Below are 24934 nucleotides of genomic sequence, written 5' to 3' on the forward strand. Positions count from 1 at the left end.
AATTTTTATTACTAATATTTGCCCTATTCTCCCACAATTTTTCCCAAATTATTCCCCATTTTTCCACATATTTCTTGACCTTGGAGATGAACTCGCTTTTTTGCAGATCTTCTACACATTATTGTTCTGTTTTCAGGTTCTATACAAGAAATATTTTAGTAAAGGCATCGTTCAGGTATATTGTAAACCAAGTATCACTAAAGTACTGGCATCAAGAAAAAAAACAAAAAATGAACAGTACCAAGCCAGAGAAGCCCAGAGAAGATTCAAAACGACAGTGTCCCCATTACATGCTTCTTAAAGTTGAGCTAAATGAGCTGCCAGGCCCCCCCACACCCTGGTATAGGTCCTGGCTGGTCATGTGATGGTCCGGAAAGGGGTGCGGCCTGGATTTACAGTAAAAAGAAGATCAACAGGGCCAGTAAACTCCTGGCCTCAGATAGAAACACTAACATTAGCCGCGTTGTGTGACAGTAATGGGGCCCAGGCTGATTAAAATAAACACATGACTTTGGAGAATTGTCGTGAGTGGTGTCAGCACTTTGCAAAGCACTCTGGGTATATTAAAGCTCCGAGCTACTCTCCATTCATCACTGTCAACTTTGAGAATCCCACTGAGCTTTAATTGTCTGGCGCTTTTTTCAATTAATTATGAGAAATTGCCTGTTGCTGTCAAAACAAAAATCTCCCATTATAGTACAGCTGAAAAAGGCAACCATTTTTAAACGCTGGATTTTTCTTCAACAGATAACTTTTTTATAGTCAATCAAGGCCTCCAGATAATTTGCATAGAGGCTTGTCTATTTCTCACAGAGCTGAAGAGGAAAGAGTGGCTCAAAAGCGCTGTGGCAATATAAAACCAATATTGTCTTTGGATGAGAAATTGCTATGAGCTTCAGAAGATTGGCAAATAACTTTTTTTTTCTTGAATAAAACTGCCAACATGAAATACACTCTTCTTCAGGCAACGAGCAGCAGCCTAAAAAACAACTCCACATACTAGAGTCGTGCTATTAATTGAAATGTAATCGAGATCTCAATAATTGTCAGGTGCTATGCTATTCTGCGGCTTTAACAACACCTTTATTTGACTCAAGACGAGTCACTTCTTTTGGACAGAACTATGGATAATCACATACAGTGAGAACCATTATGTTTACATACAATTCATAAAATGACACATTTGCATTTTTTTTCGTCACCGTCTGACATGAAACCAGAATTAACTTTTATTTTTCTTAGGTCAATTAGAACTAAAAAAAATGTTTTTTTTTTAGAAATGTTGCTTTTTACAAAGTCAGAAGCTTACATACACTAATACTATACCTTCAAACAATTTTGGGAAAGCCCAGATGACAATGCCATGTCCTTGGAAACACAAGACTGGTTCATCCTTTGGTGCAATTTCAAAACATTTGAAAGTGTCAGGTTCATTGATTCAAACAATGATTTAGTAAAAGTTATAAAAATTGTGTAGTTTTTATCTCTCATTTTGAGAGAAGAGAGAATTTGAGAGAATAGAAATAACTTTAAAATTATAATTGATCTAAAAAAAAAAAAATCATTAAGTTAATTCTGATTTCATGACAGTGAGACAAAAATGCAAATGTGCCTTTTTATGAAGTGTATGTAAACATATGGTTCTCACTGTACATGTCAAAACACATTTGCATAGATCTAAAGTACAGGTTCAGTACTTTGCATAGGGCGTGATATTGCCTGCATAACAGCAATCTTCTCCATTTGCTGATCACAACCATAAAATGTATGTAGTATGTCTTTTTTTTGCTCTTTGTTTCAGTTCCATCATTTTTAGGACGCAATGTTCAACCGAATATTGTTTATGCAGCCACTAAGAGCTGCCGTGGTTAAGATAATTTCTCTGACAATGGTTGTGTTGTCATGGCTGATCTGTGTTGAAAAGTGTATCTTTGTGTGCGAAGCAAAATAGATTTTCTGCAACGGCGTCATTAAAAGTCTGGTCCTCACCCCTCCAGGTCTCTCTCGGCAATCTTAATCGAAACAATCTCAAATGGGACATCGCCACTTCTCTCTTTTCTTGTAAGTTGAAACTAATCTCCAAGAAAAAATACCTCACTTCCTTTACTTCTCCCAATTGTATTACATTTCCATCTTTAGTGCAAGGTCTTTTTTGTGAACATTTTCTCAATTTTCTCTCTCATTTTGCTTTTGCGGTTGGGATAATTTGTGGGGAGAGTTTCAAATACATTTACTATAGTGGATGCATTACATTTCAGCCTCAGCTAATGTGTCTGCTGCCCTCATCATTTCGCTTGACTGTGAGCGTCGACTAAATACCTTCAGTATAATCACACTGTAATGTGAACAGCTTTATTTGCTGGCTGTCATTGGACACTAATAAGTAAACACTAAACTGCCCTGGGCTTTAAGAGGATTAAAATAACACTTTTAAACTGGTAATACATTTCTTACATATGAGATGTCAGGACTGATTGAAACTATTCACATTGTCGATATGGCTTATTCAGATAATATTAAACTTGTGTAAGTGAACTCTCGCCAGCCCTGAGCTCGTCTCTAACCTTTTCATCGATGGGAATGGATCTCTTTTTCAACATGGTTTTCCTTGAGGCTTCTCTTGCTGAGAAGGAGGATCTCAGGACATGGGACGCTCAGAGCAACCATCCATCTGCATCACTGTTGACTGATGGACATTTGGATATTTCATTTGTTTGTCAATTTCGCTGTTGGCTGTCTGTTTCATAGGTGATTTACAAATTGTTTTTTCATTGGGCTTTACAAGAACAAATTGACAGACAGTGGATCTTGGTGCAGTGTGAAGCTACTGCTAACGCTACAGTTACCGCTGATATTAAGCATGCCGCACCCTGATAGACGTTTGCATCATGTTTCCAAACTTCAGTTTGTGCCTGTGCCTCTGTGCTATCTTTGGAGCTTTGGGCCCTGGCCCCCTGCAGACATTAAAGCAAACTCTTACATGTTTGTGTTCTAAAAAAGGTCTTTGAGCTGCTTTGAGTGGTGTCAGCAACAACAGATCTGAAAAGTCAAAACAGGATCAGAGAGTTTAAAAATGTTTCAACCCATTTTTGCGCTCTAGTTCTTCCCTATGTCGCATAATTTAGCAATGAGGAAAGCAGCAAAATTCACCCATTCCTGACAAACTAATGACGAAAGGTTATTCTCTGCGAACTGCCAGTCTTCGGGCACTTTGAAGACGGTTTGTCATTCAAAAATCATGATAGGGATCTTGCAGGATATAAGAATAGCTCGCATGAATCACGATTCAAATCTAGCAAGGAACAAGATAACAAGATACTGCAGCTCTGCGTGTCGTTATCAACCACATCTCGCTCCACCATATGAGGCCAACATGAGAACGCCATTTCATTGCAAATAGATTGGCATCCTGATTTTAAAAAGTGGTGCGTGACAGTTACTACCGAGCCCAAAAAATACATGTAACACCAAATTAAGCTAAAGCCACACTGTCTCATCTCTCCGACACGTTTGGCCTCCGTGGAGCACTTCTGTGATTTGCAATTCTGCTTCAGGAGTTTTTTCTCTCATTTTTGGGCTCTGTATCTTAAGATAAATCTGCCGCTCTCTTTTCCACTCGTCTATCTATCCCACCAGAAGCCTCAGCTGGCTTTTAGTGAAACCCTAATATTTCCAAATGCGTTTGTGTCACTTTTTCTTATTAGCAGAGTATAATGGCACCATGCACATCAAAGAAAAGACTGCTCTGACTGCAAGGGCTAAGTGAAAAAAGCAAAAACGGACAGCGCATTGTCAAATTTTGCTTTGCCTTTCAAACGCTGACCGCAGAATGAAAAAGAAAAGGATGATTCAATGATATGGTCTAAATTGTCAATATGTTATGGACCCAACTTTGCAATTGTATAATGCCCAGAGATGGACTCAAACTGTGAATATGTGCAGTTCACATTAGCTCGGCATTAAACAAATCATTTCCCCATGTACAGAACTCTATCTTGATCTCCGTGGATTGTGCTTAATGCCTTCTGTAATACAGTATCACATGCTGAGAAGGCTGTGCTCTAAATTTACACGGCTCATATGCGTCTCTTGTCAGCAGCTTGTTCTCACTCTGAAGTGCTATGTCTGGATTGGAGACTGGTACACGTTTCTCTCTCAAACCCATTAGCTCTATATGAAGACTCCTACACACAATGAAAAACCTACGGGTAATTATTATTGACCACAAGTCACCACTGTACTGGGCTGAGGTAAATTCGAATAAGTTCTACATGGCTGCACCAAATGATATTTTAAAGGCACATTATTAAACCACTAATGATCGTGTAGTAAGTACTGTATACCAATCGTAATTGCTGCTGTTGCTGACTCTCTTTTGACTCGATTTACCCTTGGAAATGCTTCATGAATAAGAAACACATGCAAAACCAATGTAATGTAATTTGTAAAGGAGGACTGTGCTCGTCCATACAGACAAGCATGTGAATCACAACCTTACATTATTCATTGGGCACACCATGAAGCTAAAATGGCATTTCAATATTAATCATTGCAAATAAAGGTTTGTTATATATGTACATACACTGCTCACAAAAACTTAGGGCACACTCAAAAAACACATCCTAGATGTCAATCAATTCGATTTTTCGGATGAAAATCTTTATTCATAGTGTAGGGCAATGTGTTGAGAACAAAATAACATAAGAATGATAAATGGAAATCAAATTCTCAGCCCCTGGAGGTCTGGATCCAAAATTATAGTCAAAATCAAAGTGACAAATCAGGTCACTGGTTGATCCAAATTCTGTAGAAATTCCTCCAAACGAGTCTGTATCATCCTCAGTCGTGTGTGTGGCCTCCACGTGCCTGAATGCACTCCCTACAACGCCTGGGCATGCTCCTGATGAGACCACGGATGTCCTCCTGAGGGATCTCCTCCCAGACCTGGATTAGAGCATCAGTCAGCTCCTGGACAGTCTGTGGTGCGACGTGGCGTTGATGGATGGACCGAGACATGATGTCCCAGATGTGCTCTATTGAATACCGGTAATTTGTTAGTAAAGGTGTGGTCCCATCAAACCCTAACCCTTTCTTTCTATTGAAGCATTCCTAACAATTCTTCACAGGGTTAAGGTAATTAATAGTTCAATGTGGCCCGGTAATGTTTACAATAGGCGTTTTTGCACCCAATGGTTCATGGGGACAGTCCCTGAAAGCCCCCAGTCCCTGTTCAGTGACAGGAAGCCCTGTCTGCTCATGTTTGCACTGAAAAACCAGACGGATACGGCGCTGCGCTGCTGTGTGTGTGATATCCTGCCGCTACTTTCATCGCGGATAATTCAGAATTGAGCAGGAAATACAACGTGCAATGAACAGCCTTGGGAGTTTACAGAAAAGCAAGGATCCACAGAGTTTTATTGCTTTTGTTCTCGATGCACAAAACAAAGAGGAGCTCCACACATCGAAGTTGAAAGAGGGTCTAACTGACCTTAAATTAGCAGCTCGATTGTGTGAGAAATAATTATTTAAAGGTAAATGCCAAATGCAGTGACTGACACTTGCTTCATACATCTCTACGTAACCACATCACCAAAGACAAGGTTCCTGGTCTGACTCAAAGTACTGCTCCCAGGGTAGAAGCTGAAACAGTTCCTCTAAAGTTTAAAGCCCATTACCCTGTTGTCCCCTGTCCTCTTGAATACTGGTCCTGATTATCCACTGAACCGTCATAGAAAAGAATGAATTAATAACCACATAAAAACAATGACAATCCTACCCGTACCACATAGGAACAGCTCTTCAACTGTCAGTGATCAACATTAAGTCAACTATTAATTTAAACCTATTTACACGTCAAAATAAACTAATCTGAAAAGAAATCCATGGACTCTGTAAAGTACAGAGAAAAACATTGGCCAAAAGTGTATTAAGTCATGCACGTTGCCCGCCCTTGAGCCAGTACGTTTTATGTGCCATGATCTGTGCCCAGTCCAGTCCAGCCTCTGTGAGAATTCAGACTTTAGCTTCCACAGACAGAGGACAGAGGACAGAGCAGAGGTGTGTCCAGAGACCTTTAGCTCCTGGCTCTGAGCTCAGCCAGACCCTAGGCCCGTCCAACACAAACACACAGTCTGAAAGAAGGGCCAAGTTGCTCCAAGTTAAACAGCTCTGCACAGCAGCCCTATCTTCAGTGAATCCTTACGTTTTCAGAGCACAGCCAGTTTGAGAGGTCCGGCTTAGAGAGACCAGTCAATATCCACCTAAAAAAAGAGAGTTTTGGTATAAATGTGAAATGATCTGTCACATTTTGCTATTTGGATTTTATTGTTTCCTTTGCTTCTGCAATCTCTTCGTATCTCTTCTCATACGCAAAAGTTAAGCTTTTGCGCTGCTGCACGAGTTCTGACCATATTAGTCCAGTAATCAGATCTCTGCAGTGGCTTCGCCTTGTCCATAGAATAGACTTTAAAACATTAGATCAGAGGCAAAGCACATCCTTTGCTCTCGCCAATCCCACCAGATCTCGGATGCTAAGCAGGGAAGGGCCTGGTTGATTCTTGGATGGGAGACCATTGGGGAACAGTAGAAAACCTGGGTGACTGTGGTGTGTGTGTGAGTGAGTGAGTGAGTGAGTGAGTGAGTGAGTGAGTGTGTGAGTGAGTGAGTGAGTGAGTGAGTGAGTGAGTGAGTGAGTGAGTGAGTGAGTGAGTGAGTGAGTGAGTGAGTGAGTGAGTGAGTGAGTGAGTGAGTGAGTGAGTGAGTGAGTGAGTGAGTGAGTGAGTGAGTGGTTGATGGTGGTCAGACAGATTGGCAGCCTCGCGTCCGTCAGTCTACCCCAGGGCAGCTGTGGCTACAATAGTAGCTTACCACCGAGTATGGAGTGAATGAAAATTGAAAATGAAATTGTAAAGTGTCTTTGAGCGTATCAGGTTGAGTTTATAGTGATTATTGCCATTCAAGTGTAATTTTATGTAGCTTACTTTTAACATTCCTGTATTACTTTGTGTACTAATGAGACATCGACTGACATATCTGGTCGATAGTTAGAGCTCCCTCTGAAGTACCTACTTCACATGAATGTCCTGAATAAATCAGCCCTATGCCCCTAATAAAGCGTCCCCTGCTGTCACAGTTCAACACAGACTCATGTTACAGTTCAGAAGCATCATACACAGGATTATAGATGTATAGACATTTTTAAAAATCGGCCAAAAATATTGAATAAAAATATTGGCGTTGCATATCGGCATCAGCCAATCAAAATTGACATCAGTCTAAGAAAAACCCATACAGTGTTGTTCATCCTTTAGTTGTGCTCTAAACTTTCCTTGTCTAAACTATTTCAAAAGTTAAAATCTTCCAGAATCATTTATTCAATCTGGTATCTTATTTAAATCTTATTTCCTGAACAACAAACACAATTGCTGTGTCTTTTACCAAAATTCACAAGCTATTTTGACTTTCAAAAACATTCAACTTCAACAACTTAGGCAATATCTCTGTAAACAAAACCTTTTACACCACCGCACTGTGTTCCCCCACTTTATTTACAACCATATATTTATAATTTACCCACTGTCAAAACTGAAATATACTTTAGTTAGTAACAAAAACAGAGAAAAAGAATATGCAGACGAATAATCAAACATTCTTGTTAAAAATCCTTTATGGCGCAACATTTCTATCTGCTCCTCTGTTTGGCAAAAGACTTTTCCATCGATTGTCCTATTGGTCTGAGATTACACTGCGAGCTTCATTGGATTTCCTGCAGCATCGGGGTCATGAAACTCAATGAGACTTCTACAATTACCCGGCCAGTCATTACTGTACAGCGCTTTGTTATTCACACACTGCAAGCTTGAACACCAGGCATTTTACAAGGAAAAGCACCAATGCAGAGGCCAAAACAATACAACATGAGCAGTAATAATATACAAATCTCTGAACACAGTGAAGGCATCGGTGGGGTTTATTGGCACAATTAGAAATCTCAAGATTATTTTGGGGAAATCTTTTGTTTGGTAACTCTTTCGCAGGGTCAACAACACCAATTTGCTGTGTGTTCGACTAAAGAGACTGACTGGAGCAATTACTTCTCAGCAGAGGTGGAAAAGTAACAAGATACCACAACATTTACGAGCAAGAGTTCTTTTTGCAGAGACTACATTAAATCAACTGGAAACGGCCCACTATTTCTTTTACCTGTACAGTTTATTTAAGATGGAGTTAAGACTTATAGCGTCTTAAGTTGCCTGGCCATCAAGCATATGACACAGTTATTAATTTACAGCGTCATGAATTGCCAAATTGTTGTTGTCTGACCACACAAGATCTACGCATACAGTATTGTTGTAAAGCCATTGAATAATTCTAGCCTCTCTGCTACCCTGCAAAGTTAACTGTACAAGTCTAATGCATAAATAAAGGATTTTTTCCCTCATTAAGCATTATTGAAATGCTAATTGATGCATTGATATTCATAATCAATATCCACATTGTGAGCAAATGTGAACACGGAGCAGGGGTCCGGTTCACCCTTACCCCAGTCTGAACTCTTTCAAGGCCTGCCAATGCCACAAGCTGCTGCTGAACCAAGCTTTGTCTCTGAGGACGCCATACCAACAGACAAACAAACAGAGAGACAGACCCCACAGCCTTCTCTGTGGGAGTGCCAAGCTGTGGCTGAGCCAGTGTCCTCCAGACTTATAGCTCCTAACTCGTTGTGTCAGACCAAGTTTCAAAACCATTACTCCAAACTGCATTAACCCTTGGGCAAGGGCAAGTTCTTCTAGTTCAATAAAACGAGGTGAGTAAACAACATGCTGAGAGCTGCAGTCAAAAGCCCGAAATGACTTGTTAAGAGTAAGAAGCCGACTGACAGGATCTTGCTATTTCAGTATAAATGGTGTCAAATATATATATATAGATACGTTTCTTTTTTATTACTATTATTGTTATTTTTTCTCACTGTCTGACATGAAACCAGAATTAACTTTTTTTTTTTTTTTTTAGATCAATTAAAATATAAAAAAATATTTCTATTTGTCAAATTCTAGATGAAAAAGAAATAGAATTTGACATATTTTTTTTATTACTTTTTCACAAAACCAAAAGTTTACATACACTAAGATTACTATACCTTTAAACAATTTGGGAAAGCCCAGATGACGATGCCATGTCCTTGGAAACACAAGTCTGGTTTATCCTTTGGTGCAATTTCAAGACGTTGGTAAAAACAATGATGGAAATGACCAGTCATCATACAGATCAGAGAGAAGGCGGGTTCTGTGTCCCAGAGATGGACATGCTGTGTCTGAAATGTGAATATCAACCCAAGAACAAATGCAAAAGACCTGGTGAAGATGCTGAACCTGGTAAGAGTTTGTCATTATCCAGAGTGAAACAAGTACTGTACCAACATGGGCTGAGAGGGTACTTACTCCAAAAGAAATTTTTCAAATAAAATAAAGGATAAAGACTTTAGTTTTTGGAGTCATATGTGGTCATCATCATGTGGTCTGACGGAGATAAAAATTTGTCCAATCTTGCAAGCCTGAGAAAACCATCCCAACTTTGAAATACGGGGGTAGCAGCATCATGCCGTTGGGTTGCAGGAGGACTGGTGCACTTCACAAAATAGATGAAGACAAGACAAAAAACAAAACACATTCTGTAAAATGTACTTGACACTTAAAATCAAAGAAATATGATAGACAAAAATTGAAAAGAAACTAAGCAAATCATTGACACAGATACAATCTAAATTATATGAATAAATACAATACTACAAACAAAACACAGAAACCATTCAGACTACCTTTAAATGAGAAGACAAGTTTATATACAATGAAAGAGACAAAATTTTGACAAAATAATCAGTCGTGATGATTAGAATTCCGTGATTCAAATGACTCACAAAATGAATTTCTCCGATCTGCTTCAAGTTGCATCTCAATCATTAGCGAGGATACTTTGACTGCTTGTTGAAAAAGGAAACTCCTTCTTCCACTTTAGGCAGAGCTGTCCCTCGCTTCCTCCGGTTATCAGGCTGACTGATACAGCTGCATTAATGATCTGCGTGTGTGTGTGATCATTAGCTTTCCCATAGGACGGCCTGTCTTTGTGTAGCCCATCTGCTTGTGGTGCAGCTGAATTGAACTATGAATTAACTTAAAGTATTTATCGGCTTTGAACAATGTCAGTGGAAGGGACAATGGCGTCTGCTCTGGCATCACTCACATGTGCTGGGGAGAAAGCCCTGGTGAACTCTCAGGCTTCAGAATGAATTAGTAGTGATTATCCATTGTAGTAAGAGCTACACTAGAGACAACATGTCGCCTTGTGTTTCCTGGGTTGCAATTTAATTCAAGTGTGCACTCGTGTTCATGGGCACGCACATTTTACAAGCTATTAAGAAGCCAATAACAAGCGCGATGCAGCTAAAGTAAAACGATTCAACTCCACACAAAATTAAAGCTTTCTTATTCTTTAATTCAGCAAATGTTTTCAAATAGTGCAGCTCAGTTTCACTAAAATACGAATAACCACTCATGAGTCATGACCTTGTTCCAAGCAACCTTCATATTGTCTTGAAGTGTGTCTGAAAATGATATGATTTATTGGAAATGCAATCTGGTCACTCTGACTCAATTTCACATGTTTTTATTGTGCTGTAGGGATGACACGCAGCTCTACTCAGAGAGCACACTGTATGTCAGGAAGCTAAAATCACACATTCTTAATCAGCCAAAGTATTAGTAAGTAAGTGAGTAAGTGCTTTATTTGTCATTGTACAATCATACAATGCGCCGCCACTGTGCGTCAACCTGACCAGCATTGGAAATGAACTGGGAGAAACAAATGTGTTTCTTTCACAAAATGAATGTTATGTATAAACAGTGTCCTCTGTAATGCTTCATTATTCTATGAATGTGATTAAAATTCAATCCTATTGCACCTGCTTCTGATATACTGAACTTTAATCCATTGCTTCCCCAGATGAAAAAGAGTCTATCTCGCACCCCATACCACTTTGCCACAATAAATAAGGTCTCACTATTTTAACCTGCAGCTTTATAGCCACATTCAAACTCATCTGCCATTACCTGATAAGAGAACACAGCACACAAACCGTTCACAGCGCCATAGTTCCGATGCTTGTGGCTTGTATCTGTTGTAGCGTACCAGACAAATTCAATTATACACCACAGCTTTGTCGATAAGTGTAATTTTATGGTCTGTTATTCTGTCATCCCAGTTTTGAATATTGTTATTTATACCATGGTCTTATAGATTTACAAGAAATGCATCATCCATCTTAGCCTGGTCTCGCTTGCATAACCTTTCTGAAGTTTCTTCAATATCACAGTGAAAAAAATAGAGGGCTATAGGTCAAAGATAAAAAACATGATCGTTAAAAACCTGACCAGACAAAATTATAAGCCAAGTCTTTTCCTATTCTATTCAAACAGCATAGTCTGGATGAACCTCAGCCGATCGCACACAGGTTCAGATTGGTGAGAATAAGTAAATAAGCCAATCAGAGAAATGCACGGTCCATTTGTGAGTCCATTTGAGAAGAAATGTCTTCTACACTTAAGAGGTATTAACGGTTGTGATTGGACCCTTGTGAAATGTGATTATGGAAACAATTTGCTGCGAGCCGGGTCCCATAAGATAAAAGAGGGGGTGGTTAGCACGCCAGGCTATGGGTAAATGTTTCTGTGTCAAATTCAATTCTTTTAAAGTATTTTTTTTATCACAAATTTTATGGGATGATTTGACATTTTATTGCGTAGAACTGGACTATCAACTAACTGATGACTTTATACTGTATTAAACTTTATTATATTATAAAGTGCGTTTTCTATAGCAAGCGCCTTATTCTTTCGACAAAACAATTCTGCCGCAAAAGATAGGCTTGCAATTGCTGTACGCCCTCCAACCACCATTAGGCGTCATTATCAAAGTTAATTTCCCGCACATTATCACAGTGAAGAATGGCCGCAGGCAGCGACAGTATGACTCACCCTGATGCCCAGCTCCACGTTCTCCCCGCCGTACACCTCCATGCCCTCGTCCAGCAAACCGATTTCTTCAAAGTACAGCCTGTCCACCACGAAGCAGCCAATCAGAGCGGGGCTCCTGAGGGAACAAACATCCAAGGCTTGTTTCTTTTGTACTTGCAACAGATCTGCAGGTAGATGCTGTAAAAGTGTGAGTCCAACTCAAGCTTTTGGAAATAACTTGTTTCCAATTTAGAGCATACTGTATTGACAGACAAATTGCATTTAATGGTGATTTTTCTAAAGATTTATTGAACAAATATGGTCGATCAAGGAAAGAATGCATATTGGAGAATCAATACAAAACCGACAATGTGCCATTTCTAATGCTGCCTTCATGTGGTTCTCGTAATTATGGTAAATACCACTTGTCGAGTTGAAAATTGCACATGAACACCACCTCATCTTGTATTTTCCACTGAGAAACCGGGAGATCATTTTCATGCCTGATTTCACGAGATGAGATAACCTTTGACCTTTCAATACATCAGAGAGCAACGATGATACGTTTTCATGTCTTTTAGCTGATTGTTATGAAGCCGACATTATGCACTTAGCTACTCAGTATCTCTTGCCACTTAATGTCTTGCCAAATGTTATGTTTTTTTTCGAGCAAAGCAGAAACAAAGTAGCAGTACTACAGCAGTTTGTAGACGACGTTCTCGCATGAGTCTATTTTGTTTATAGTGTGTGTTTGGTGCTGTTTTTAATGTCTGCCACTTTGCTACGACACAAAAGCACTTGAACACAATGCACTCGTAATTTCCACTTCACGATTGGAAAGGATCATCTTTTCCAGAGCACATGAAGGCAGCATGAGGGTGGTTATGTAGTTGCATATGCTGCACTCTCGAAGATTTTTTTTTAATGAATGTTACATGTACACAATCACCAGACGCCACTGCAAAACACGAACACACTAACACCTTAGTCTTCTCTGTCTATAGTTCACCGTTTATGAGTTTCACACAAGTCCTTCTGCTGTACCTGTCGTGTCCTCTACCTATTTATGTAAAACAGATTCAGCAAAACGTGTTGGTCCATATCTTACTGTATGGGAGCGCTCTTGTTGCCCTTGTGCCACCAGTTCTTGGGCGGGTTTAGGTAGCGACACCACAGCTCCCAGTCGAAGCCCTGAGCCGACAGTGGATACTCCTCGATTTCAAATGTGTCATACTTGATGTTGTCAAAGGAAGGCGAGATGATGCGCGTCCTGTCTTCTTTAATTCTCTGGAGAATGGGTTCGGCCCTGGGAATATGAAAAGAGAAAAGTAGATTAAGTCATGAGCGCCATCTCTGACTGGCTTCTTTTTTTTTTTTTTACGTTCAATCATCATCTTGTCATCTGCGGCCAGTTTTGATGGATACATTTAATTATTTGTCAGGAAAGCATTATTTCCATTTTATCATAGTGATAGCTAAATTGTTCTTTTATTAATGTTGTGTCATGACTTTGAGGAAGGAAATAAAATGGCTTGCTCAGAGTTGAGTATCTTCTTTAAACCCTTGATACTAGTTACATTTTTTAAGCATTCATTCAGTTTTTAAAATGTTTTTTTCCCATATACCGTATTTTCCGGACTATAAGTCGCTCCGGAGTATAAGTCGCACCATAGACTGTATATATAAATGGACAGCTTCTCCTCACTCCTCCCCGTTTACCATAATGACCACGCTCGTGGGGGAAATTTACAGACTCCCCCTCCCCAGCTCTGATGAAGCATGTTCCTAAAAAGGACATAAGGGCGGGATTTTCACTGTAGACTCGGCCCTTGCGTGACGTGTAGCTCGCGCCGCTCCAATGCTAACAGTCCGACTCTCATTAAGTACGAGATTTTAAAAATTCTTACGAAAACCAGCCTGGTCTCCTTAATTGTAACCAGCGTTGTCACAGGAGGAACATCTAGCTCTAGATAGTTCAAAAAAAATTGGGACCAGGCTTTAAAGTAGTTTTTAACGTGTCTAAAGTCCAATGCTTTTCAATGAGGGCCTAGCGGCGATATGGAGGTACTACAGCAATGGCGGAACAATGGCGGAGCAATGGCGGCCCCCAGTGTCGCACCAGCCTAAAAATGCATAATGAGGAAGAAAAAAACATATATAAGCCGGATTCTAAGACAAGCCTCTCCCGGCAGCACGTTGTTCATGCGCCCATTTGCAAACTCACTCCGCCAGTTTCTCCAAATGCCCTCTAGCGGCTGGCAGTGTGAAAATAAGGAACATGTGAAATTATTTATTTAGATATATAAGTCGCACCTGAGTATAAGTCACACCCCCAGCCAAACTTTGAAAAAAAGTGCAACTTATAAAGCAATTTAGTAACATGTTTACACAATCAGGAATTAGTTAGACAGACATTTTTAGTGCATGCATGATCACACCATGGCAAACTAACTATAATTTCACATATGCTACACAAGAATGGATAATGTTAGCCATTTGTATGAGCTTCAGTATTTGAGCATTGGCATAAAACAGTAACAAGCGTCTTAACAGTTTGGTAATGAGTCAAGTGATTTCTGGCTTTGGACACATCCAGCTTCACACTCACAGCATGAGCTCCCAAGAACAAGAACAAATGTGGTGTCTTTGTTTTTAAAGTCAAATCGTGTGGACTGGAGCCCACGCAGACTGCTATGACTTTTGTGTTATTAAGCCATGGCCGAGCAGCACTAAGTGACTCACCATCCAACGGCAAACTCCACGTGGGCATCAAAAAGGGCGACCACAGGGGCTGAGGCAGCCCTCCACCCACTCACACGGGACCGGATCAGCCCCTCCTGCTTCGAGTGCCGCACCATCTTAATGAAACCTGGGCGCTGGTTGTTCTTTGCCGCCACGAAATCCTGCAGCTTCTCCTTCAGCTCATCTGGAACAAATGGTATGAATAGTTTTTTTCTCAAAACAACAAAACAAGATTAGCAAACAGAGACTAAAAACCTAAAAATGAGGACTAATCATTAAAGGGGCTGCATGACTATACACCGGGGTCTCCAATTAAATTTCGCTGGGGGCCAAAAATATATCAAGAGTGCATTGCTGGGGTCCATAAACAGCTCCAGTAAAATATGTTTTGATTGGGAATATACTATTGAGGAAACATTTGTCAATAAATGAATAATAATGAGCCTGACAGGGCTGTAACCTCAGCTTACACTTGTAGTGCACTTAATAAGCCTGTGTCACAAGTCTCTGCTACACTGTAGTCATTATTCATTCACTCAGCACTTGGTGGTGGCAGACCGTCCATTTACCACGTGATTATAATGTGTTGTTTATATCGTGATCGCTTCTTATGTCAGTGCCCTCTGCTGGACACATGTGGAATTCTTTCCTTTCTTTATGTAAGCTGCCCCCTAGTTGTTGGAGTGAGCATTGTGGTTATTTATTTAAAGGAATAGGCCACTGTTTTTACATACTGAGATATGTTCTTCTTACCTAACCTTAGCCGAGTTAATATATCCCCGTCTGGTCTTTGTCCGTGCGCTCTGTCACGCAAACGGAGCACATACGCAGCCTCTCCCACATGTCATATAGCTCCCAAAAAGCTCATGATAGAAGATACCAAGCTCTTCCACGTGTTCCCTATTTAAATAAAGTTACGTGAAGAGTTTTCATGCGAAGTATGAAGACTTACCCCCGCTCACTTCCGTCAATAACCTTTAGGAGTTACTGCGCGGACGTTGTGCTCCTGTATCATCATTACGCCTCACAATATAGTACCCCTTTTTATTTGCTTATAAAATCGACATGTTACATTTCTGTGTAAATATACTTCGCATGAAAACACTTCACGTAACTTTATTTAAATAGGGAACACGTGGAAGAGCTTGGTAGCTTCTATCGTGAGCTTTTTTGGAGCTATATGACATGTGGGAGAAGCTGCGTATGTGCTCCGTTTGCGTGACAGAGCGCACGGACAAAGACCAGACGGGGATATATTAACTCGACTAAGGTTAGGCAAGAAAATATCTCAGTATGTAAAAACGGTGGCCTATTCCTTTAAGAATTGATAACTCCACACAGAAATGGGCTAGGAACTTCCTTTTTTTTTACCTACTCAGGAATTTGCTATACAAGTCAGGGGCTGGATTGAATGATCTCATGGGCCAAATTGCCGTCTGTTGGAGACCCCTGTTATACACAAAAACAAAACAAACAAAAGTCCTGCAATTGCCATGAGATGTACATTTTAAAATTAACATTTGGTTCTCAATGCACATCACAACTTCATAAGCAAAGCTATGACCAGCTATATAAATACAAAATCATTGCTTTTGAGAACTTGTTCACAGAAGTCTAAACCACAGAGATGGCACGTTTTTGGACATAAAGCCTAATGTTGTTTTCATAGAACTTAATCAATAAGTGCAGCCTTTTTGACTCATTTGCAACCTTTAAAATTGCAGTCTCAATTGATTGTTATTAATTGGGCAACCCTAAAGTTCACACAGATAAGCAGTGCAGGAGAAACACTGCAGAGGGACTTGCTTGACCTAGTCTCTTCCATCTCACTCTCAAACATCTGCTGTGGGAAGATAATTTATACAAAAAGTCCCAAATCATTATGAAAAGAACATCGTTGGGAGTTTAAATAGGAGCATTCTCAACAATTCTGACTACCTCCCTTGGCATGGATTTTTGCCTTGACATTCCATAACAGTCTTAGGTGAGGGTGAGAGCATATAACTTCCACCCACATGATGTTAAGATAGCGTCAAGTGGGTGGTGCTTTGCTGGAAATGAGCCAAAAGATCCTCACGCTTCACAACTTTGATCAGTGAAACAGGCATCAGCGTCATCCCCTGGGTCTCACTGCCTCAAATATTGAGCTCGATAGATGCAATATCTTTGAAAAACACAATTAGGGTTAAGTGTGATGTGTTTTCACACCCTAAATCAAATACACTAAACCAGGTCTATAACAGGATTGCTTAAAATATGAATAAAACGATTTAATAACCGGGAACTGCAGAGGAGAATTGTACTTCCACCTAAAGCAGCTTGTGTATACCATAGGTTACTGTATATGCTCCTCCTGTGTCTTCTTCCCAAGGGTGGACAAATTTACATTACCACAATAAAAAACTGTCTCATTGGGATTTCCTTTGTAAATAAAGGTAAGTTAATGAGGTCCCACCCTACCCATCTCGGTTTGTTAAAAATAGGCCTGAAGCGCAATACGTCTTTGAAGATGATGAAAAGACGAGGACAGTGATGAGGCTTTACCCACAGGGATGTGTCTACTGTACACTGAAACCTCTCCCTAACAAAGCTGAAGAAAATAAATCAAACTTTTATCATTGGAACATTTCATCATCCAGTGTATAAATCACCTGAGGCTGTGCTCTTACTATTTCTGCGCCTTTGGACTTGAAAGTGAATGTGGAGTCGTTAGAAAGGCAGTCCGCGCTGTGCCAAGCTGCTCTATAGACGGCAGAGGCGTCTTACTCAGAAATATTGTGCAGGCGTCAACCTTAGAAAACTGAGCATGCTTTATCGACGTCATAATAAACTATACAACATTCTTATAGTGTCACGTTTTTCCTTCAATATCCTGTTTTTGTACGATGCATACATACAAAGAAACATTGGTTACGTTCAGTCGACGGAACAAGGCCTACATTAGACTGATTTTCCCACATGGCAGAAATCCATATCTGAGCTCTTTCGCCTGATACTGACTGCTGGCACCTGCTCGCTGTGAATGTCTGGCAAAATACAATTCCATCAACATAAAGCATCTCATGGTGTGGTGTGGAAATGGCATGACATCTGTTTACTGCCAAGTGTCTCCATGATGTTTTCGCAGGGCTTTTAGAGCAATTCCACCAATTAATCTACACAGAAAACCTTTACATAAACAAAAACAACTGCATTTTTCTGCTCTTTTTTGTACAGAAAGCGGGTAGGTGATGTTTGTGCTCATGTTTTAGTCTGTGCGGCGTGTGCTTTTGGAAAAGAGGACATTTCAAATGCTGCGGCTGGTGAGTAAACATTTGCATTACTAATGTTTTTAGTTAATGTAGCAAATAAATGCATTTTACATTTCACTGATCAGGTCGATCTGTTAATGTTGCACCAACTTAATCACATTAGTCTTTGGGTAAAAAGATTATATTATTTAATGAATGAGCACCATAATTAAGACTTTTTATGTTTGTGCAAAGTGAAAAGAAGGAGGATGGTGCGTTATGCCTCATAATAAACTATAATAAACACAGTTCATCACGCTACAATGGCCATGACCGCTCATCTGTTTCACTGGACACACCTCCTGCTGCAGCTGTCATCAAAACTGAATGGCTCTGTGAGATAGAAGTAATGAAAAGACATGCAATCTATTCTCTTTGTTTAAAACAAACCAGAACGCAAATGGATGCATGTCAGTTATGGGAGGGTGAGCACTGACAGGTGAAACCATAGAAATGGTCTGAAATGATGCTGTGCATCAAAAAGCTGGAAAAGCAGTTCTTGTCACACACATTGTAAAATAAATTCATTCACAAAAACATCTCCTTTAAAATTCAGAAGTAGTGTGTTTTTGCCGTTAGTAGATCGGACCACTTGAACGTCAGAGCACGACAGGTGTGAGAAATAGTAATTTGTTTGTTTTTCATTTGGTGCCATCTGTGCTATTCACAGGAAGATCTGCTCGTGTGTTTATGCACAAATCCTGCTGAACATAGCAGTTTAAATTACCTGTATTTCACCTTACTTACAGTATCATTGTAATTGTATGCACAATTATGCACACTCTGTGTCTTCAAGTATTCTGGTGAAGCACAAACTGGTCTGGGGATATATAGTACCCGGACACTTGACAATTTACTATAGATGGTAATGTATGAATGGAGCAACTGACAAATGTGTCAAGAATGAACTGATTGTACAGGTATAGATTCTTCAGGTATTGTTGAAAGCTTTCAGAGTATACATCTGTGCCTGCAGTAATGAAAAATTGGAATATTCTGCTCCTTGAGAGATATTTTGAGGAGCTCAATCATCGACTGACACATACCTGTCCAATAAGAAGACCCTTTGAAAAACAACATTACACAGATGAGTGTTTCTTGTGACATGGCTTGGGACATTGTCCAATTACAGAGGAATGAGCTAAGTCAATTTGCCCTACTCCCTCTGATGGCTGCCCATTTCTCCTGCATGCTAATGTCTTCCCGGGGTGAGCCCTGCAAGAATAATGTGAACTGCAGATGCCAACAAGGGTTAGTGCTGGACAATGACCCTGTCTGGGAAGCGGAAACCATGATGTGTCAGTTAGCTAACAGCATTCTGTATAGCATTTTGGCGATAATTATAATGGTGGACCTATCAGAAACACAGTGACAGAGTGCTAAAGCAAATAGGGTGAAATGCCAACAGCAAAATGTCAATGCGTGACTTGGGTCCTAAAAGAAACTGAAGGCTCCTTGGCTCGATTCACCGAGTCGAGCAGGACTGATGATTGCGTGTGATAATCCACCTTGTGAATGTGAGAACAAACTTTGCTTCTACTGTTTACAGAAGTTTGTCAAACTCTCACACAGGTTTTGAAAGGCTCTTAAAGGAAGATGTAACTTTATTTATAGAAAACTAGACAAGCCTCTCTCACTATAACAAATGTGCAGTTCATTGCACCGTTTTGCTGTGTCAATACGGCTCGAGGGATAGAGAGGCAACAAATATGTTTAACAATTGCAAAACAACACATTTACTGAAGTATGATTAGAATGGAAAAAATTCAAAAAAATATTCAAATCGAAATCGCCATAAAAACTATGATCAATCAATTATCAGCATCGTCTACAAGCCAATCCTATGGCCGTAACAGAATGTGGTTTGGACTTTGAAGCAATAAAATAGGATTATTGCATTAAATGGTAGAGTGGAAGGTATTGTCTCACTAAACATTTGCACAGTATTTAAAATTGTCTATATACTTTTTAATACATTTCTGATCAATAATAAAGGCCGGAGAGTGACGGTTCTTTTCTGTGCCAATTTATAACATATACATCTATATTCTAGCATGGTTTACATTATTGACCGCAGTTTAAATATGCTCAGCTTTCCCCCCACGCCGATTACCCTAACGCTCATCCCCGGCCTTGTTCTGAGCCGCACAAGCCCATTTAAAAGTACTATGCCTGTAAATGACCTTGGCACCATATCATTACCTTTTTATAGCCCCTTATTCTGCCTTCATAATGTACTTAAATCCTCGCACTGTAAATTACCAAGTCCTCTTTTCACAGGTGACTTCCACTGTATTCTGTGCACCCCCGCAGCCACCAATTACCACACAGCACATGGAATATGTATCTGCACTTTTCAATTCTGTTTGCTCCGCGACCCCTCCCCGCGCAGCTAGATGTGGGCATCACGATTGCAAATGCAAGACGAGATGATGCACAAACACTTCATCAACCTTGCAGGATCGTTATCTGCCTCCAGGCCAGTGTCCCGGCTTTTGCGGCTAATTAGTGCAACGTTCAACTGTCTGCGCACCACTCCTAATTAAAAACAGTGAAGCGGGGCCATAACTGAAGTGACTTCTGCCTAAAATTACCTCACACTATAAATTATGATAAAGGGTTGTCCAAATTCATTCATTTATTTGTCTTTTCACGTGATTGATCTTGAGTAAAGCACATGATTAGCGATTTATTGCGGTACATGAGCTAAAGCTAAACTCCAAAGGTATATCTACAAACAGCCGTCTTGTATCTTATCTTTCACGGTCACTCCACTTTCACACATAAGTCTGCCGAGCTTACCGTTATTGCTGTGGTCATCCACCAGGATGATCTCCTTGAGCAGGTGGGAGGGCGTGCGGTTGATGGCGGAGTGGATGGAGCGCAGGATGACAGACAAGGCTTCGTTCACAAAGATGAACGCGATGCTCACTTGGGGCAGGTTGAATGGATACGAGATGTTTCTGCACCTGCGGGGCAAAAGAAAAGTCGATTATAATGGTTTCGACAGTAATTGACGTCTAAAGCTGACATTGACTCTTGAGAGGGAGGATACCGTCAAACCAGCCACTACATAATTTAGGCCTTTAGAATTTTAGAGCAAGAAAAAGACATCCTCTTTTGTGTTAAACCCAACTATCTTCGCCTGAGGAAAACCCTGTGTGGTCGAAACGTTGCATTTTAATACACTTTCTGCAAGGCTTGATGGTGTGCGGGACTTCCTTTATTAAACCCAACTATCTTAAAATATACAATATTATGAATAATATGGCTTCAGTTGGAATACATTAGCTTTACTGAGGTGAGATTTGACATGAATCACACTCCTCTCTTTGCCTCCTTTGAAACATTGTTGCCTGCCTTCACATGCGCTGACATTTTCACAGTGGAAGAGGAGAGTACGGCTGCTCTCCCAAGAGGCCCCTGATGTGTTTGTGGGAAAGACAATAGCAGACTGTAAATATAAAGCAAAGAGCAGCAGAACAGAGGAGAGAAGCATTCAACTGAGATTATTTTTATTATTACTATATGGTGTCGGCAATAATACGTTTTACTGTTCACTAAATTTTCAACAGAAGCCCGTTTGGTCATCTTTTATATTGCTTTATAAGCAGATCAAATCCAGACCAACGCAGCTACATTATTAAATGGAATTCCATTCAATCAGATTTCAGTCAGTTCTAACACATTTAAATGCAGAGAATCAACATTTTATTTTCTAACTCCAATGATGCGAAATGACGACAGTTAGCACGACAGTTAAATAGATATTACATACAGAACAGGGGTCAGCAAAGGGAGGGAAGAGGAGAGTTCAACTTCCGGAAAACCTGGTGGACCTGTCACTGATTTAGACTTCACTATCTTCCAGGTTGCAGATCGATGAATGTTTATCATAAAATACAAACAGAAGCATCATTTTCACACTTAATCTGTTTTTACAATATACTAAGGAATAAGGAAAACATACATAATGTTGGTATCTCAAAACTATCAGATGCTCGACTTAAAGGAATAGGCCACCGTTTTTATATACTAAGATATGTTCTTACCTCACTTTAGTCGAGTTAATATATCCCCGTCTGGTCATTGTCCGCGCGCTCTGTCACGCAAACGGAGCACATACGCAGCCTCTCCCATATGTGACATAGCTCCGAAAAAGCTCACGATAGAAGCTACCAAGCTCTTCCACGTGTTCCCTATTTAAATAAAGTTACGTGAAGTGTTTTCATGCGAAGTATATTTACACAGAAATGTAACGTGTCGATTTTATAAGCAAATAAAAAGGGGGACTATATTGTGAGGCGTAATGATACGAGGAGTAAAACGTCCGCGCAGTAACTCCTAAAGGTTATTGACGGAAGTGAGCGGGGGAAGTCTTTAGGAGTTACTACGCGGACGCTGTGCTCCTCGTATCATTACGCCTCACAATATAGTCCCCCTTTTTATTTGCTTATAAAATCGACACGTTACATTTCTGTGTAAATATACTTCGCATGAAAACACTTCACGTAACTTTATTTAAATAGGGAACACGTGGAAGAGCTTGGTAGCTTCTATCGTGAGCTTTTTCGGAGCTATGTCACATATGGGAGAGGCTGCGTATGTGCTCCGTTTGCGTGACAGAGCGCACGGCCAAAGACCAGACGGGGATATATTAACTCGACTAAAGTGAGGTAAGAACATATCTTAGTATATAAAAACGGTGGCCTATTCCTTTAAGCCTGCTGTACTTAAAGACCAGAGTGGATAGTGCTAATGGTTAATGGGTTGTGTGTGATTAATGTGTGCCCTGAGAGCATCTGGAAGAGAGTAGAGCAGGTATTTAGTGGGAATAGACACTCCAGAGGCAGGGTAGTGACATGCTGCTGAAATATACCTTGTAGGCTCATAGGTCGTGTTCACGCTCTGCATGCTACAACATGTCACCTTGTACAAGTGCATGTGTGTGTTTGCGCGTGCCGACAACGTCAACTAACCTTAGCGTTGAAAAACGACACATTATCTATCGCTACAAACAAAGTGCAGCAAACAGTGCTTTAAGACTTATGGCTTTGGAAAACTACAGTGACTTTATGAGATTGAGAGTTGAGGAAAATCTCGAGGTCTTAAAAAAGGGACAAAACACTTATAGAAATTGCATTGTACCTCCTGTGAGCGAAGCAGTGCTGTTTATTACAGTATCATGGCAGCACCAAAGCACAGCTGTTGGCACTCTCGTTTCTAGGGGCGACGGTGGTCGTCTTGTGACCTGAGGGTCGGAGGTTCGATTCCCGCAGGTGCACACTGTCATTGTGTCCTTGGGCACCCACCCACCTTGCCTCCAGGCTCTGAGTACATTAGTGTATGAAAGCGAGTGTGAATGGGTGACTAGTTCCTTTATGTAAAGTGCTTTGAGTGCCTTTTTCACAGAAAAAGGTTCTGGGCTTGGTTCAGGGCCTTTTTTGAATATTACGTGTTATCCCTGGGTGCTCTGTTTTTCCCCTCCCACCAGTACCCAACAGTATGCACACTAGGGTATCCTCTGGGGCCAGGAGGATACCTGAAAAAGAGATACACTAACATTCTTGACATATTATTTTACAAAATATGTAAAAAGACATTTAAATGTGTGCGAGATAATGGAGGCCAGGTTTGATCTCAGCCTCTGTACTTTGGACACAAAGCCGAAGGGTGGACCCTTATGTCCACACACGCACAGGCAGAGGCAGCACTTGCTCTATTTCCTCTAAGAGGGAAACTTCCGTGATTACTGTTTGTGAAAAGGGCGCAGGCAGCAGTTGAACTTGATAGAGAAGCCTTTCATGAGCAGTGTGTTTGGATCTACTGAAGTCCTCAGTGCTGGCAGAGCTTTATCCCGAGGCCTCTCCAGGTAAAATAAAAACACCAGCACCCTCTCACAAACTCATAATACCTGCCCTGAACAATGAGATGAAGAAGATGTTTTGAGGCAGCGTCTTGCAGCACCTACGTGGTATCTGCCGCATAAACCAGCACAAGGACCACATCAGGGTGTCAGCAGCTGCAGAGAGACAGACAGAGCTGGTGGCCAGACTGGACCAGATTAAGATTAACACTCAGGATAAAGAGGCAGAGCTGGAAAGGCTCCAAAGGTGCTGTGTCTCAGACGCTCTGCTGATGAAGCAGTGAGGGCCCGAGGAGTCCTTCACAAAGCTGATATGTGACATGGGAGAGACAGTCGGAAGTGGAGCTGCAGATTCCAGACCAGCAGCACCAGAGCAAGGAAGACAGAGTCCAGAAGCTTCAGAAGCAGCTGCAGTGGAACATCACTGAGCTGCAGAGCACACAGGCCCAGCTGGGCCACTGGCTCTAACTTCAGATCACATCAGGTCTCTTAACTGAGATCACCTTCCGAACTGAACCCCAGCCCCTGGGCTCCTTTGAGCAGGTGATCGCTGCTCTGTCCACACTCTCAGATCTGCTACAGCACATTCTGAAAGAAGGACCATAAAACATCTCACTGACTATTCCACAAATACAACTCCTGCCCCAGTTCACCTCTAGGAAGGAATTTTTCAAATAATCACATGAAATCCCACTGGATCCAAATACTCAAATATTATTTTGTCAGTGCTTTATACTTGTGTATTATATGTTGTCATCCAATCATATTTTTTTGCCCGTTGTTGCCGAAAGTGGAGCCCTTTCTGCTTTGACCTGCTGATTGTGTTCTGGAGGCTGTGCTCCACATAAAACAATAGCAACCCTCCGGCCAATCAGAGGCTTGGGTTTACAGGGTTACACTTCCCCAGGGCCTGTTAGCTGGCCCAAGGTAACATAACGCATCTCATTGGACGAAGCCACAATCACACAGTGAGCTGTGTTTGACAGGATGTGGCGAGCATAAACAACCGACAAAGCTTTTGTTTTTAT

General features: G+C 40.8%; 1 protein-coding gene across 1 annotated transcript in view; it reads right to left on the bottom strand.

Annotated features, from left to right (window-relative positions):
* galnt18b (UDP-N-acetyl-alpha-D-galactosamine:polypeptide N-acetylgalactosaminyltransferase 18b) overlaps positions 1-24934 on the bottom strand; it is a 76252-nt gene that overhangs the window by 12100 nt on the left and 39218 nt on the right. The window contains exons 3-6 of the mRNA XM_079554610.1: positions 20843-21009; positions 14751-14934; positions 13117-13314; positions 12030-12144 (exon numbers count right to left, since the gene is read on the bottom strand). Coding sequence (XP_079410736.1) covers positions 12030-12144; positions 13117-13314; positions 14751-14934; positions 20843-21009 — 664 coding nt within the window. The remainder of the gene's footprint in view (positions 1-12029; positions 12145-13116; positions 13315-14750; positions 14935-20842; positions 21010-24934) is intronic.

Source organism: Gobius niger, assembly GCF_951799975.1.
Source record: "Gobius niger genome assembly, chromosome: 4".
NCBI classification, from domain to species: Eukaryota; Metazoa; Chordata; class Actinopteri; order Gobiiformes; family Gobiidae; genus Gobius; species Gobius niger.